Genomic DNA, 16,258 nt, shown 5'->3' on the forward strand with positions numbered 1-16,258 from the left:
CTTGGTTCTCCTTTTAGTTATGCTGTTATAGCTAGTCCTGCCAGAGTCCCCTGCACTCCTCATTAAGTTTTATCTCCACACGGTGACTGTGAGTGTACCTAACCACTTTCCTTTTCTTTCTGCCGAGCTACACTCCTGAGCTGCCGGTGATCCAGACCTCCCCCCCCCTTCACTCTGGACCTGTTCACCGGCAATGCTTCATACTGCCACGAAGACGCTTCAGCTGTTTTCCATGGACTACACAAACACACATTGTACACACACACACACACGCACACTACAGTGTAAATCCATATGAGGATGGGTTCTCTGTTGAGTCTGGTTCCTCTCAAGGTTTCTTCCTATCACCATCTCAGGGTTTGAGTTTTTCCTTGCCACCGTCGCCCTGCTTGCTCATCAGAGACGTCACACACACACACTTCACTTTACTTTTGTTTGTGTAAAGCTGCTTTGAGGCAATGATCTTTGTAAAAAAAAGCGCTATACAAATAAAAATGAATTGAATTTAATTGATCCATTAACGAACACTGAACCAGAAGCATGCAGGATTTTAAACAACGTTTTTATACAAAGATTATAAAAAAAAGTGGGAGACAGCTTTGTACCACTGCTGAGATGTATACCAGGGGAAAACAACAAAATCATCACTATTACAGCACATTTAATTGCGCATAAAAAAAACCTAAAGCACCCCAGGACGTCGTCATTTGACTCCAAGTGAAGGGTGTAAAGTATCGGAAAAAGTGTGAAAAAGACCAAGCTGAAAGGCAAAAGCTGAAAGGGAAAAAGCTCCCATCACAACAGAAAGCAACTGAAGATTTTAATGTCAGTGTACTGTACACAGTCTGTCATTAGAGTGTACCAAGTTGGAATTGGATAATTTCATGTTACCTTACAGCCAAACGAGTATCGAAAAATATGCTTGTGTCAAAATACTGCTGAATTCACCCCTGTTGTACAATGGCTGTCTGGTGTTCTACATGGCCAGAAATGGTAAAGATTAGATAGACTTGAAAAACCTTTTTTTTTTTTTTTTTTTTTTACATCTAACTGTTAAATTCATAAACCCGACAGTTTCTAACAAAGCTAATGATACGAAGGCAGGTGTGGTTAACTATCCTTTAGCATCACTTTTTTCACAGGAGGATGTCATGCTCGGGAACTGTCTAATTATCCAGTTCAGCAACATACTGCCACCAATCCTAAAGGTTGAAATGAATGTCTTAAATAAAGGGACAAATTTAGTCATGAAAGCAACAAGTACCTGAGTGGACAAATTCACTTAGATATATTTTTTCCAGGACAAATTTTTACTGAATGGAGTTGACTTGAGGATTAAAATGGTTCACAATAAAGATAAATTTTGCTTGATGAAGGAAGAAAACACTTCATTCTGAAAACACTCTGCTTCTCTTTTTGTGAAGAAAGTAACCTTCTCTCCAGCAGTAAAACCCAGAAGCACTACCTAATGACTACTGAGATAAACAATGGGACAATAGTAAGTCCCAGTGCAGCGCCGACCAGTACACAGTTCTACTAGAAAGTGAATCCAGTGACAATAGTGCAAAAAGAGTACAATATAAGTTGCTGAAATAGGTGTAAACATAAGTAGCAGCCTAGTAGAGAGTATAAGATATGTACAGTATAATAAATATTTGTAGCAGCATAATGTAATGCAGGGATGTGCAAAAAATTGCAAAGACGATGGAGGATGTACAGTTGTGTGTGTGTTCTTTCAGTCCAGTTTCTGAGTATTGAGGAGTCTGATGGCATGGGGGAAGAAACTGTTGCAGTCTGGTCGTGAGGCCCGAATGCTTCGGTACCATTTGCCAGACGGCAGGAGGGTGAAAAGTGTGAGAGGGGTGCGTGGGGTCGTCCACAATGCTGGCGGCTTTGCGGATGCAGCGTGAGGTGTAAGTGAGAGACAGCCCGAGAGACCCCGATGATCTTCTCAGCTGTCCTCACTATCCGCTGAAGGGTCTTGCAATCCAAGACGGTGCAATTCCCAAACCAGGCAGTGATGCAGCTGCACAGGATGCTCTCGATAGTCTCTCTGTAGAACATGGTGAGGATGGGGGTTGGGAGATGTGTTGACCTCAGTCTTCTCAGAAAGTACAGGCACTGCTGGTTTTTCTTTGTTATGGAGCTGATGTTGAGGGACCAGGTGAGGTTCTCCACCAGGTGAACACCAAGAAATTTAGTGCTCTTGATGATCTCCATGGAGGAGCCGCCGATGTTCTGCAGAGAGTGGTCACTCTGTGCCCTCCTGAAGTCAACAACCATCTCTTTAGTTTTGTCCATGTTCAGAGACAGGTTGTTGGCTCTGCACCAGTCCGTTAGCCGCTGCACCTCCTCTCTGTATGCTGACTCATCGTTCTTCCTGATGAAACCCACCACGGTCATCAGCGAACTTGATGATGTGATTCAAGGTGTGCGTTGCTACACAGTCGTGAGTCAGCAGAGTGAACAGCAGTGGACTGAGCACACAGCCCTGTGGTGCCCCGGTGCTCAGTGTGGTGGTGTTGGAGATGCTTTTCCCGATCCGGACTGACTGAGGTCTCCCAGTCAGGAAGTCGTTCTTCCTTTGTGTAAAGCTGCTTTGAGACAATGACCTTTGTAAAAAAGCGCTATACAAATAAAAATGAATTGAATTGAAGTCCAGGATCCAGTTGCAGAGGGAGGTGTTCAGGCCCAGCACGTTCAAGTTTACCAATCAGGTGCTGAGGAATGATTGTGTTGAATGCTGAACTGAAGTCTATGAACAGCATTCGAACATATGTGTCTTTACTGTCCAGGTGGGTGAGGGCCAGATGGAGGGTGGTGGTGATGGCGTCATTTGTTGAGCAGTTGGGACGGTAAGCGAATTGCAGGAGGTCCAGTGAGGGGGCAGCAGGGTCTTGATGTGCCTCATGACGAGCCTCTCGAAGCACTTTATGATGATGGGTGTAAGTGCCACAGGACGGTAGTCATTGAGACACTGGATATTTCTTATGCACGGGGACAATGGTGGTGGCGGAACGACAGCGTTGCTCAGGGAGGTGTTGAAGATGTCTGTGAAAACATCTGCACATCCCCTGAGCACTCTGCCAGGAATGTTGTCTGGTCCAGCAGCCTTCTGCGGGTTGACTCGACACCTAGTCATTGGGAGGAGGGGTGGACTTCCTTGCCGTCACATCATTCTGCGCCTCAAACCGAGCGTAGAAGTTGTTCAGCGCGTCTGGGAGGGAGGCATCACTGTCACAGACAGGTGATATTGTCCTGTGATGGCCTGGATGCCGTGCCACATGCGCCGCGTGTCTCTGCTGGCCATGAAGTAGTTGTGGATTCTCTGTGCGTGTGCACGCTTTGCCTCTCTGATGGCCCGGGACAGTTTGGCCCTCACTGTTCTTAGGGCCAGCTTGTCGCCTGCTCTGAAGGCAGAGTCTCGGGTCCTCAGTAGCATACGCACCTCCACAGTCATCCACAGTTTTTGGTTGGAGCGTGTGGTGGCGATCTTGGAGACAGTGACACCATCAATGCACTTGCTGATATAGCTGGTCACTGACGTCGCGTATTCCTCCAAGTTGGTGAAGTCGCCGTCAGTTGCCTCTTCCCTGAAAATGTGCCATTCAGTGTGCTCAAAACAGTCCTGAAGAGCAGAGATGGCTCCTGCTGGTCAGGTTCCCACCTGCTTCAGAACCGGTTTGGAGCGTCTGACTAGCAGTCTGTATGCTGGGATTAGCATAACAGAGATGTGGTCTGAGTAGCCGAGGTGAGGGCGGGGCTCCACCACGTTCCGCGCCAGGGATGTGTGTGTAAACAAGATCCAGCACGTCCTTCCCTCTCGTTGCAAAGTCCACATGCTGATGGAATTTAGGGAGCACTGACTTGAGATTTGCATGGTTGAAATCTCCGGCAACAATAAACAGTCCGTCAGGGTGAGAATTCTGCAATTCGCTAATAGCCCCATTCAGTTCACAGACCGCGTCTTTAGCATTAGCGCTGGGGGGAATGTACACACCGATTATGAGGACGGTGGTGAATTCCCGTGGTAAATAAAATGGTCTGCATCTAACAGCCACAAACTCCACCAGTGATGAGCAGTACCTAGAAACTAGCACCTGCTAGTTTGGAGTAACTAAGGAAGTAATTACATTTTCACGTAGGGCCAGTTGGTGAACTTTTTTCCTTCAATACATGACGTTCTTCGTACGTCGCTAACTCAGTTAGCTGGATTTGATTGTTGACGATTTGGCGTGATCTTGGATTATTTGGTTCTTCGACGCTCATCCTGAAGTTGTTGTCATAGCAACGGGTCTGTAAGCTTAAACCTGCTCGGGAGCAGGCTTATTTCATGTAAACAGGATTAGATCGCGGCTTTATAAGCAGAGGTGATACGGGAAGTCTGTTGCAGCCATGTCTTGCCCGTTTTTACAAGAGCAACCTGTTGCGGAAGGTGCGAGGATAATTCGATGAGGGTGTCATTTACCTAATTAATTTGTTGGAACCTCATATTAAAAGTTCGACTCGTCTGAGTAGGGCTTTTAACAACGTTGAGATTGTTTGCGAGTGGCACTTTCCTTTACACTATTGGAGATGCGGAGAACTTGTATATGTATACAACAGTACACATACAGTATATGTAGTTAATATTACCATTTTGTAGAATATTCTTGTATTTCACCTTTATTTGTTCCCAAGTTCTAGTGAGTCCCATGGTGGCTCTAATATAAAAGATTAAAGTAATTATGAAAATTACTTAAAAAAAAAAAAAAAAAAGTACATTATATATATATTGTAATAGGTGATAAAAACATCTAACACCGTCCCTACTTATGCATTTAATTTGTCTGCAACTTTTTGCCAACCCTCTCTCCTGGCTTTTGCAGCCTTTGAGCTGTTCCCTGACATTTTTATTAAATTTAGAAGCTCGCCATAGCCCTCCATTAAGAGTTCTTGTTCTGTCGCTGAGAAAAAGTGGGCATGCTCTTTGGCCATTGTGGGCAACCAATAGCAGCGCTGCTGATCAGTGTTTCTACTATCGATACATAGCCCCTTTTAAACCAGCACATGAACGCGCAATGATCTCAGATAACTCAATCCAGCCATATTAATCATCAACAACAGGTGTGTTCGAAGAACCTAATTAGCCAGATAATGATTAGCTGGATCATATCATCTCTGATGTGTCTTTTGATCTCGGCTGTAATAAGTGACTTACGAAGAACGGGCCCCTGTTGTCTTCGGCTTATATTAAATTCAGTTTGAATCTCGGAAACAAATGAGTGTGGCAAATATGTAAAAATTTCAAATCATCAAGAAGGGGGCAAATACTTTTCACAGTAGTGTACTCACACAGTAGCGTAATTTTGACCAGTGATTCAAGCTGTGGGCATCAAAGGGTTTTATGGAACATGTCAGAACTCTACATGGATGGTATCTTTTAGACCTTTTGAAGTCCTTAAAGAAAAATCAGGGATTTCACAATTTTTTTTTAATATTTGCAAGCACACAGTTTTATAAACTCTAGTTTCATTCCTATGCATGCCATCCATTAACCACTACTGAACAAATGGCAGTTAAAATGACAAAAGCCATATTACTCTTTTATAAAGAAGCTTTATAATCCATCAAAATACATCGATCAGCCATAACATTATGACCACCTGCCTAATATTGTGTTGGTCCCCCTTTTGCTGCCAAAACAGCCCTGACCCGTCGAGGCATGGACTCCAAAAGATCCCTGAAGAGGTGCTGTGGTATCTGGCACAAAGACGTTAACAGCAGGTCCTGTAAGTCCTGTAAGTTGCGAGGTGGGGCCTCCATAGATCGGACTTAATGGCCAGCACACCCCACAGATGTTCGATTGGATTGAGATCTGGGGAATTTGGAGGCCAAGTCAACACCTTGAACTCTTTGTCAGGTTCCTCGAACCATTCCTGAACAATTTTTACAGTGGGGCAGGCGCATTATCCTGCCGAAAGAGGTCACTTCCATTAGGGAATAGCGTTGCCATGAAGGGGTGTACCTGGTCTGCAACAATATTTAGGTAGCTGGTATTTGTCAAAATAGCATCCACATGAATGCCAGGATCCAAAGTTTCCCAGCAGAACATTGTCCAGAGCATCACACTGCCTCCGCCATCTTGCATTCTTCCCATAGAGCATGCTGCTGCCATCTCTTCCCCCAGGTAAACGATGCACACACACCCGGCCTTCCACATGATGTAAAAGAAAATGTGATTTATCTGACCAGGCCACCTTCTTCCATTGCTCCTTGGTCCAGTTCTGATGCTCACCTGTCCATTGTAGGCACTTTTGGCAGTGGACAGGGTCAGCATGGGCACTCTGACCGCTCTGCAGCTACGCAGCCCCATATGCAGCAAGCTGCGATGCACTGTGTGTTCTGACACCATTCTATCAGAGCCAGCATTAACTTTTCAGCAATTTGTGCTACAATAGCTCTTCTGTGGGATCAGACCAGACGGACTATCCTTCACTCCCCATGCGCATCAGTGAGCCTTGGGCGCCCATGACCCTGTCGCTAGTTCACCTGTTGTCCTTCCCTGGACCACTTTTGGTAGGTACTAACCACTGCATACCGGGAACACTCCACAAGGCCTGTCATTTTAAAGATGCTCTGACCCAGTCATCTAGCCATCACAATCTGGCCGTGGTCAAAGTCTCTCTAATCCTTACGCTTGCCCATTTTTCCTGTTTCCAACACATCAACTTCGAGAACCGACTGGTCACTTGCTGCCTAATATATCTCAACCCTTGTAACGAGATAATCAATATTATTCACTTCGCCTGTCAGTGGTCATAATGTTATGCTGATCGGTGTAAATAAAAGGCTATAATAAAAGGCTGGAAGATATTACTGAAGATGAGTGAAGTCTTGTCTTCGAATTTATTACATTGCATTTGGGAATGTGACACAGGCACAGGCTTTGGAGAAAAAAACATTTCTAGAATTATTCAAAAGGAGCTGATTTGTACATCTGATAGAGTGCTCTAGTCCGAGTGCTATCGATCTTAATTATAAATTAAGTGCAAACAGCAATATATGTTATAATAAAGTTGCAATAAATAATAAAGTTCAAAAATGTGGAATAATGTAACATAGGCTAAAATAAATTGAAATCAGTGCAAGCATGTGCAAAGAATTCTCTTACATATTATATATCATTTACTTAATTCTGTAATTTGAAATAAATTGTTCTTCATGCAAGATCATTCATCACTGGGTGTTGTGTTGCAGCATAATAGCTATTTAAAACTGTTTCAAGTCCAAAAACACCCTGTTGCTGTATTTGTGCTTCCTGTATCTTCTACTGGTCATTTTTATGTGAAGAATCATTTCTGCATTATTCTTGCTTTATATGAAACAAGTACCTTCTTCTATAACAATTTATCATCATTAAGTAGCCACCAGGCATTTATTCAGTGGCCACCTTATTATCTATCATCTAGATGCACTATGCACAATTTTTCAGTTACTTCTACTCAATAGAAAGAGACGACTGCAGAATCATCACTGCCCACATGTGGAGCATTCTCAGAACGTGTGTGGTACAGCTGTACAAGTGTATGAGGTAAAGCAGTGCAGTGATTTTTTAAGCACCTTGTATTATTACTAGTTATTGTATTACACATGTCTTGTTGATCCACCGTCTAGATGTATAGTTACAGACTACAGGTCATCTTTTCCATGTACAGTAGTTTGTATTAAGAGTTGATGGAGTTGCATACCTGGAAACATTGTGATGAGATGTTATTTTTTCTGCTGGTTTAATTAAATGAAGTATAATATTCTTCAATACAGAGTAATATTGGTCCACATACATCTAAACTGTAAACAATAAAGTATAAACAATAAAAATTTCTCTCATTACATCCATTACTTTCTGTCTTCTATAAATGTGCTTGTGCTCCTCAACACCTTTTTGAAAGCAAAGTCTGTTCATATAACAGCTTGTGACAGAAACAGCCCAAAAAAAAAAAAAACGTTGTAAAAAAATTAGCAACTCAATTAAAATAAAATCTAAAGTGTTCATCATTTTTACTGTGAGAATTTATGAAACATGGAACTCTCTTTTGGTTATGCTCTTTCTCGCTGTCTCGGTATCTGTAAATACTGGTGTGGTTCCTGTGACACTGCACCCTAGTGGACGTGCTCACCTTACATGCACGTATGAAGACTTCGCCCTGTGCAAGCGGCTGTGCACAATGCCCTGACATGCTCGCAGATCTGTACTCACAGAAGTATACATCAGCCCTAAGAAATGGTGATCTGGCCAAAGTATTAACATGATATATTTCATAATCACAGTCCTTACCACTGGCCAGCACGGAAACTAAATTCAGGATGCGGCACCTCCAGCTGCAGCCTCTTCACTGTGTCTGACTCATTTGTAATGGCACAAACTCGTGCTGAGAACGTGGCCTGCACACACACACACACGCACACACACACACACACACACACACACACAGATTTAACAAATAACAGCCATATAGTCATCATCCAGACACGTCAGGTGCTAAGACAATCACAGCATTATTGCATTATTTCACTGCCCAGATTGAAACAAACAGCACTTCAGCTTGCACCAGAACAATGACCTGAATCATAACACTAAAGCAATTCGGAATACAGAAACAAACAGCAGTGAATACACAACTACTCTATAAAACTGTACACCCATATTAAGAAAAATATGTTTCTGCTTCGGCAATCAGCAGCCATATCACTATCCTGCAAAAGGTTATCAAAATACTGAGGTAAATGTCAGCAAACAAAATAAAAACACTGGAATGGAATTAAATTAAATTTGTATTATTATTATATTCGTTTTATTTTTATTTCATTTATATTGCATTGTCATACTGGCATACGTATAAACACTGTTTAACATAAACATAATACAAACATTTTTAATTTAACATAAACAGTGTTTATTATTCAGAGATTGATAATTATATAAAATGTCTACCACATAAGAGGAGGCTGACAGCAGGGACATGACGTGTAACCCAAATACTTCATTTCATCAGAGACCTCGTAGGATCTGAGCCAAATACTACTAAGCTGCTAAACAAAATGCAGTTTGTGTGGAGCCCCTCGTTCTAGTGTGCTGTTCTGCATGCAGCCTCTGCTTCCCTGATCTACTGCCTTCTTACACTACTTAGGGTTATGCAGTGCTGCACGGACATGAGGACTCACCTTCTGTCTGTGAACACTAGCTGTCCTTTCAAGGTGATCAGCTTGTCGTGATGACATGTTTCTGGGCAAAAAAATGACAGGGTGCCGTTGTGCAGATTCTGTACACTTCAAGTTCATTGTATTTAAAACAACACAAAGTAAAACACAAGGCACAAAGCATGTATAGCTGTGCGCGTGCAAATGACTGTAAGACAATATGATTATCAAATCTTGTTTTTTTACTGCATGCAAACAGCTGAGACAGAGGGAACTAACCTCGATGAACATAATAGGTTAGATGTGGCTCGTAGTGACCGCGAAGCACCAGCAAAACACCGAGCAGTAATTAAAACACACCGCAGGCTCATTGCGCTGGAGCTGGAGTTTGCACTAGGAAGTTACTGTGCAAGTAAAACATATGGAAACTAATGGATCAGACCGGCAGGTTCTCTACAGCCTGATAATGTGTATTGGCTGCGCTGCTTAGTCTACTTTGCCTTCTAAATTTCTCACGTTTTACTATCCAAAAATATCTCCTGGTAATCTAAAAATAATACCAACCCCGAAAACATATATTCACAACGTAATCCGCATTCAGTATATTTGTAGTCTTCAGTGACTGTGTTAAAGCATGGCTATTTAACCTCTGTCGTGCTCTTAGGAAACACAGCCGTGAACCGGAAGTAGTTATCGGTAACTAGAACTAGAGTTCATGGGCATATTTTAGATAGACAATTCTGCAAAAGAATTGCGCATACAATGGGACGGTCACGGGGTCACTGTGGTAATAAACGTCGGAAACAAGCGATCTATTTATTTATTTGTTTGTTTATTTCGGTATTTTCTCGTCCATATTATTTCATTTCATATTTAATTTCATGTTAAAGAAATTTGAACCAAAAATACAGAAATTAAATACAAGAGTAATTAAATACAACAGGTTGCAAGAGGGTTGCAAGGTGTAAGCAAAAGTCCCCCGACTACACCTCAAAACAGCACAAAAAGAGACGAAACAGGCCCAAGAGTTTCACTGCTCTCGCGCCATCTGCACTTGGGAAAAGCTCGGTCACGCTTTCTGTTCTCTATAATTATTAATAATAATAATAATAATAATAATAATAATAGGTCACCGATCATGCGCAGAATACTGTTTTTTTGCGCGGGCATTTCCAATCCCAGGATCAGCTCAGATGGATAATGAAGGACAAAACAGTCATACATGTTATTTATGTTTTATAGTCTTACATTTAAACGATTTTCGAAAACAACCAGAAGAAATGTGCAGTAACCGTCAAGAGCGTAATTACGTTTTTCTGTAAGTTGTAGCCATTCTCCTTACGAAAATTAACCATGGTTTTTCAACAACAACAAGAAAAACCCAGGGTTTTTGTACTTCCACGGTAACCACAAACTAATAATGGTTGTGGTAAACTAACCATAGTTTAACCGTGTTATTTGTAGTAAAACTGGTTATACAAATGGTAATCAATCCGGTTAAAAACAAACAAACAAACAAACAAAAAACAAACAAACAAACTTGGTTACCACACTTTTACTATAATAAACCATGGTTAATTTTAGTACTGACCGAATCTTAATTAATTAATTGGTATATAACAGTGGATATAAAAAGTCTACACACCCCTGTTAAAATGCCAGGTTTCTGGTGATGTAAAAAAATGAGACCAAGATAAATCATTTCAGAACTTTTTCCACCTTTAATGTGACCTATAACCTGTACAACTATTGTGGTTGCATAAGTGTGAACACCCTCTTTTAACTGGGGATGTGGCTGTGTTCAGAATTAAGCAATCACATTCAATCTCATGTTAAATAGGAGTCAGTACACACCTGCCATCATTTAAAGTGCCTCTGATTAACCCCAAATAAAGTTCAGTTGTTCTAGTAGGCTTTTCCTGACATTTTCTTAGTCGCATCTTACAGCAAAAGCCATGGTCCACAGAGAGCTTCCACAGCATCAGAGGGATCTGATTATTAAAAGGTATCAGTCAGAAGAAGGGTACAAAAGAACTTCCAAGGCATTAGCTATACCATATATATATATATATATATATATATATATATATATATATATATATATATAAAATAAATATTTTATTTATTTATTTTTTCTAATAAATATCTTTCCACAATTATACTGAATGAATATAAAGAATAAAAAGATCATGTGGACGAAAGTATGAACCTCTTCAAATTAATATACTTTGTTTCTATCAGGCTGGATCCCATCAAATTTCAAAATATGTACATCATCAGAAGAATACATCACAATATAAAAGGTTTTTGACACGAAACCCCTGCGGTCAGGACAGGTATCTGAAGTTACTGTATATAAAAGGTATTTGACACGAAACCCATGCGATCAGAAGAGATATTTGAAGTAAATGGCATTTCCCAAACTGCGCATGATCGGTGACCTATGCAGATTCTCAAATAGGCCACGCCTCCCTGGTGACGCAGCTTCGATTACGCTGTTCTGAATCCCCTGGAAAAAAGTGAATCCCGGGGCGGAGAGAAAGCGGTTCGGCCTTTCGCGTCATTTAAGCATAACGTACGGAAAACAAAATCGGTCTAACTACGAGAAAGTATTAGCATTTCTATATTTTTGCTTATTGGACAGAAAGCTTTATTAATGAAACCGTGCATGGGTTCAGCGAATTAAAAGTAATAAAGTTCCCCTCAGAAACTGTTAGGACTGAGTCTACATAATGCTTACTGCACAGAAAAGTCCACAACATGATGCTAAATTTAATTAGTTCAATTTCAAATATGTTCAGTTCCAATGTGTATTAAATCATACTAAATCACATAAACCCGCAAAGATGAATGAAAAGGATTTCAGGTACTCATGACCTGACTTTCACTATTTCATATTTCACTACTGATCAATAATTCTCTTCCATATGATCAGTTACACAATTTCCATAAAATTACCAAATTGTTTCCTGCAAACTGTAATATATTTATAAAGTGCAGAAGCTACAGTACCCATGGCACGACTTTCATCCAATTTTACTGTTTAAATTTAGTGTAATGACTTTTCAAAATCCCCTAAAATGGTGATTCAGTTCTATTTCTGCTACAATTTAAACTCCCATAAAAATTAATAAATCATGTGTTTGAGAATCGAGGGGCAATTACTTGATCTGAGTTTGATCAGAAGTTTTTCAAAAAATGTTAACGCTAACAGATGTAGATCTTGCCCGAATCGAGCAGGTGGCTTTTGTCGACACACTTCGGGCAAAATGTTTAACATTTTTGAGCGTAGTGGCTGCAGTTAAAAGTCGGGGAATGCTTCGTCCTCCCTGAATCTGATGATAAACCCATTTGTATGACCTGCTATTGCATCATTACTGGTAGATACAAGCTTACATATAGGTAGCTGAGTTTTGTCAACAAATTCCTGTAATGTACAAAATGTGTCCTCTCCCCTTGTGTGTTCTTTCAAAGATAAAACTGCAGGAAGCTCCTCTTTAGATGCCATAGCATCTAATACTATTCCGATAAAAATGCAGAGCTACGCTGTATGGATGAAATGCGTCAGACTGAAGTGAAAAGCACACCCAGTCTCTTATGTCTTTTTTAAGTTGCTGCACTAGATCCTGACATCTCGCAGTGTCACCTAACTGTGCTTCTAGACAATTGAACAGCTTTAATTGCAGACACATCGAGTTTGCTGCCTCGACTAAGGGCTCTTTATCCATTTCCCCATCCTGAAATCATTTCTTATGTTTCACAGTAACATGACTCACCTGAATGATGCTACAGCAGCGGCATTGCTTTCGACCTGGGCTTTGTGAAGCTCGACTTTTGGGCAATTAATTGCGATTTCAGTTCATTCACTTTTTTCTTCCTGAGTTCACATTTGGCTAGGAATTCGCCATTGGACTTTCTGTGTAAATGCCTCCGACTATTGTTTGGCATGAAGTACATAAATATTTGGGCGACTCCCCAGTGTTGTCTTTCTTTTGGGGAAATGAACACTGGGGCAATTAACATATAATTTTTTATCCCGGCTAAAACTCGTATGAGATTTAAAATATGGTTAAATAAGGGCATAATTAAATTACTGGATCTTTATGAGGACAACAATTTGATGTTGTTTGATGAGATGAACTTGAAGGATGTTGTACCACAGAAGCACTTCTTGAAGTATTTACAGCTTAGAGGTTTTATTCTGACATGCCTAAAAAATTCAGTAAAACAACCCCCATTGTCCACATTGGAAATGTTTTCCACGTAAACAAATTTTCAGTAAAGACAAGTTACCCAGTTATACAATATATTTGGTGGGAAACCATAAAAAAACTCTGAAAGTAAGAGACAAGATTGGATACAAGACTTACAAGAGGACATCATTGGATGAATTGGGTATAATAGGTTCAAAGGCACAAACACAAACCATCAATACTCCACTGAGATTAATACAATACAGTTATATAATGAGAATGTACATCACCCCCATGAAGTTAAATAAATTTAATCCTAATATTCCTAATCAATACTATACCACCTCTTTCCCAATACCACTAAATCCTAAACTGTGTATACTAATCATTTACCCAGACAATTGTTCTCTCTCTAATAGTGAAAGGAAAATGGTTGACCTATGTCTGCTACAAGCTAGATGCTCGATTGCCCTGTGTTGGAAGAATGTTAGTTGCCCCTCCCGTGGACACTGGTCGAAAAACTTAATATCAAATTTGGCTCATGAGAAGCTCATATGTAGTGAAGAAGAAAGCTTGTGAATTTTACATTTGAAAATATGTGCCATACGCAGCCAAGTGTTTGTGATTGTAATTACTTTGTTAGTACTTTTATTTTTATTTCATACACTGTCATTTGTTTGATTTGTTCAGCTGCATATATGCAATGTGTTAAATGTATAAAACCAATAAAGATATGCTTTTTAAAAAAACTCCTGATTAAAAAACCCAACCACCCCTTTATCTCCAAGGTCCTAGAAAAGGTTGGAGCACAGCAGTTAGGCTTATACTTGCATATTAATAACATTAATTAACTCTATCTGTCAGGAATTAGGCCTCATCACAGTACTGAGACAGTACTGGTTAAAGTGGTACATGACCTACTACTGGCGTCTTGTCAGAGTTGTGTCTCTTTGCTTGTGTTGCTTGACCTTAGTGCAGCTTTTTATACCATTGATCATAATATTCTCCTAGAAAATGTTGTTGAAATTAAGGGAACAGCTCTCTTCTGGCTCAAGTTTTATTTGACTGATCATTATCAGTAACTGATGGTGACTTCTTTATGCATACTAAAATTTGGTTTTCGACAAGATTCTGTTTTAGGCCCACTGCTCTTTTCTCTATACATACTACCTCTGTGTACCTCTGTGTAAGAAAGTTGAGGAGTGTGTAAAGGAAATATAACACTGGATGCTGAGTAACTTATATCTACTTAATTCTGATAAGACAGAAGTACTTCTACTAGGACCATAGGCAGCTAATACAATGTTTATGAAAAATTGTAGAAGCAAGCTTTCTGATAGCGTAGTAACTCTGGATGGCCTTTCTGTTTCAGCAGTGAAAGACCTGGGTGTGATTGTTGACTCCAGTCTCTTTTTGATGTTTATGTAGATAATATTTCTAGGATAGGCTTTTTCATCTCAGAAGTATTGCCAAGATAATGCCAATACATAATGCAGAAAAACTAGTTCATGCTTTTGTTACCTCTAGTTGGACTGCCTTGCTGTCTGGATGTTCCAGTAGCTGTATAAACATGTTCCAGTTAGTCCAGAATGCAACAACCATTACTAGAACTAAGATATGAGCACATCACCCCTATCTTATCCACACAAAATTACACATTGATTATAAAATACTGCTCATGACCTACAAAGCACTGAATGGTCTCACACCACAGTACCTGAGTGAACTTTTGGTCTTGTGCTGCAGTACCTAAGCAAACCTTTTGTCTTATATAATCTGCGCTGCCTCCTTTGATCAAAAGGTGCAGGCTCTTTGTTGGTACTTAGAATAATGAAGGCTACAGCAGAGGGCAGAGCTTTTTCTTTCAAAGTCCCACAGTTATGGAACAGTCTTCCAATTCGGGACTCAGACACTGTCTCAGTCTTTAAGTCTAGGTTGAAAACCTATTTGTTTAGTCAAATTTTGTTAATAGGTTTTCTCTTAGGTAAAGCTGCAGATGTGGAGGGTTCATAGGCATTGAGTGTTTTGGGATGTTTGGATGCTGTTGCCCAAAAACCTTCTTGCATTCACTCAGGTTTGTTGACGGGGGAGTGGCTGGCTGCTTTATGTCCCAGGGCATCCTTATGTCTGTGTTAATCTTCTGGCTCTCCCTTTTGCTGTTATGCTGTTATAGCTAGTCTTGCTAGCAGTGTATACCTTCTTAAACCATTACAGGACATCTAATCTATGTTCTCTCTCTCTCTCTCTCTCTCTCTCTCTGTTGAGCTAAACATGCTACTCCTGCTTCCTGATGAGATTGCTGTGAATGGTACCACACAGGCACCCTAAAGATGGCTGTGGCTGTTCTTACTTGGATAGCCTAAAGATTGTACTTGCTAAAACAGTTTATGCTCAAGTTTCAATGGGCTTGACCCATTTTTTATTGTTTTGCACGGGAATGTATGTGCTCATGAATATACGTTAGCCTGAATCTCAAGGGAACACAACAATAATGATAATTAAAGACAAATTATCAAAGACCTGTTGTCTGTTACCCTCACTCAAGTTTCCCATAGCCCTGGAAATGGCAGAGACTGTTTTCAAATAAGTTTTCAGGTACTATGGTATACCTGAGGATGTTTTGTCCAATCGAGGTGTACAACTCATGTCCCAGTTCAGAAAAGCTTTCTGTTATCAACTGAAAATCAGTCTCACATGCCACCTGCAGTTAAATGGTCAAGTGGAAAGACTAAACCAGGAGATTGGAAGAGTCCTCAGATCATATCAAATTTTTTTGAATTGTCAGATGTGCCAGCCATCAATAAGTGGATGCATTGAAGTAAGCAGACCTGGGAGATGGCTCATGTTAGACTATAGTGAGCAGTTAGAAGAAAAAAGATCCAAGC

The 16,258-nt window shown here is 40.5% G+C and overlaps 1 protein-coding gene across 4 annotated transcripts in view; it reads right to left on the minus strand.

Annotated features, from left to right (window-relative positions):
• The window catches only part of oxnad1 (oxidoreductase NAD-binding domain containing 1), a 31,387-nt gene extending 20,262 nt beyond the window's left edge, over window positions 1-11,125 (minus strand). The window contains exons 1-4 of one of the 4 annotated variants that reach the window (XM_034301580.2): window positions 10,826-11,123; window positions 9,460-9,584; window positions 9,205-9,265; window positions 8,318-8,424 (exon numbers count right to left, since the gene is read on the minus strand). In XM_034301580.2, the coding sequence (XP_034157471.1) occupies window positions 8,318-8,424; window positions 9,205-9,265; window positions 9,460-9,551 (260 nt within the window). In that variant the 5' untranslated portion in view covers window positions 9,552-9,584; window positions 10,826-11,123. Of the gene's footprint in view, window positions 1-8,317; window positions 8,425-9,204; window positions 9,266-9,459; window positions 9,889-10,825 lie in introns of those variants that run through there. The other 3 variants (XM_026928259.3, XM_026928261.3, XM_026928262.3) reach the window with 3 other exon arrangements.
• Window positions 11,126-16,258: the final 5,133 nt, after the last annotated feature.

The sequence above is a fragment of the Pangasianodon hypophthalmus genome, chromosome 29 (genome assembly GCF_027358585.1).
Source record: "Pangasianodon hypophthalmus isolate fPanHyp1 chromosome 29, fPanHyp1.pri, whole genome shotgun sequence".
Classification (NCBI taxonomy): Eukaryota; Metazoa; Chordata; class Actinopteri; order Siluriformes; family Pangasiidae; genus Pangasianodon; species Pangasianodon hypophthalmus.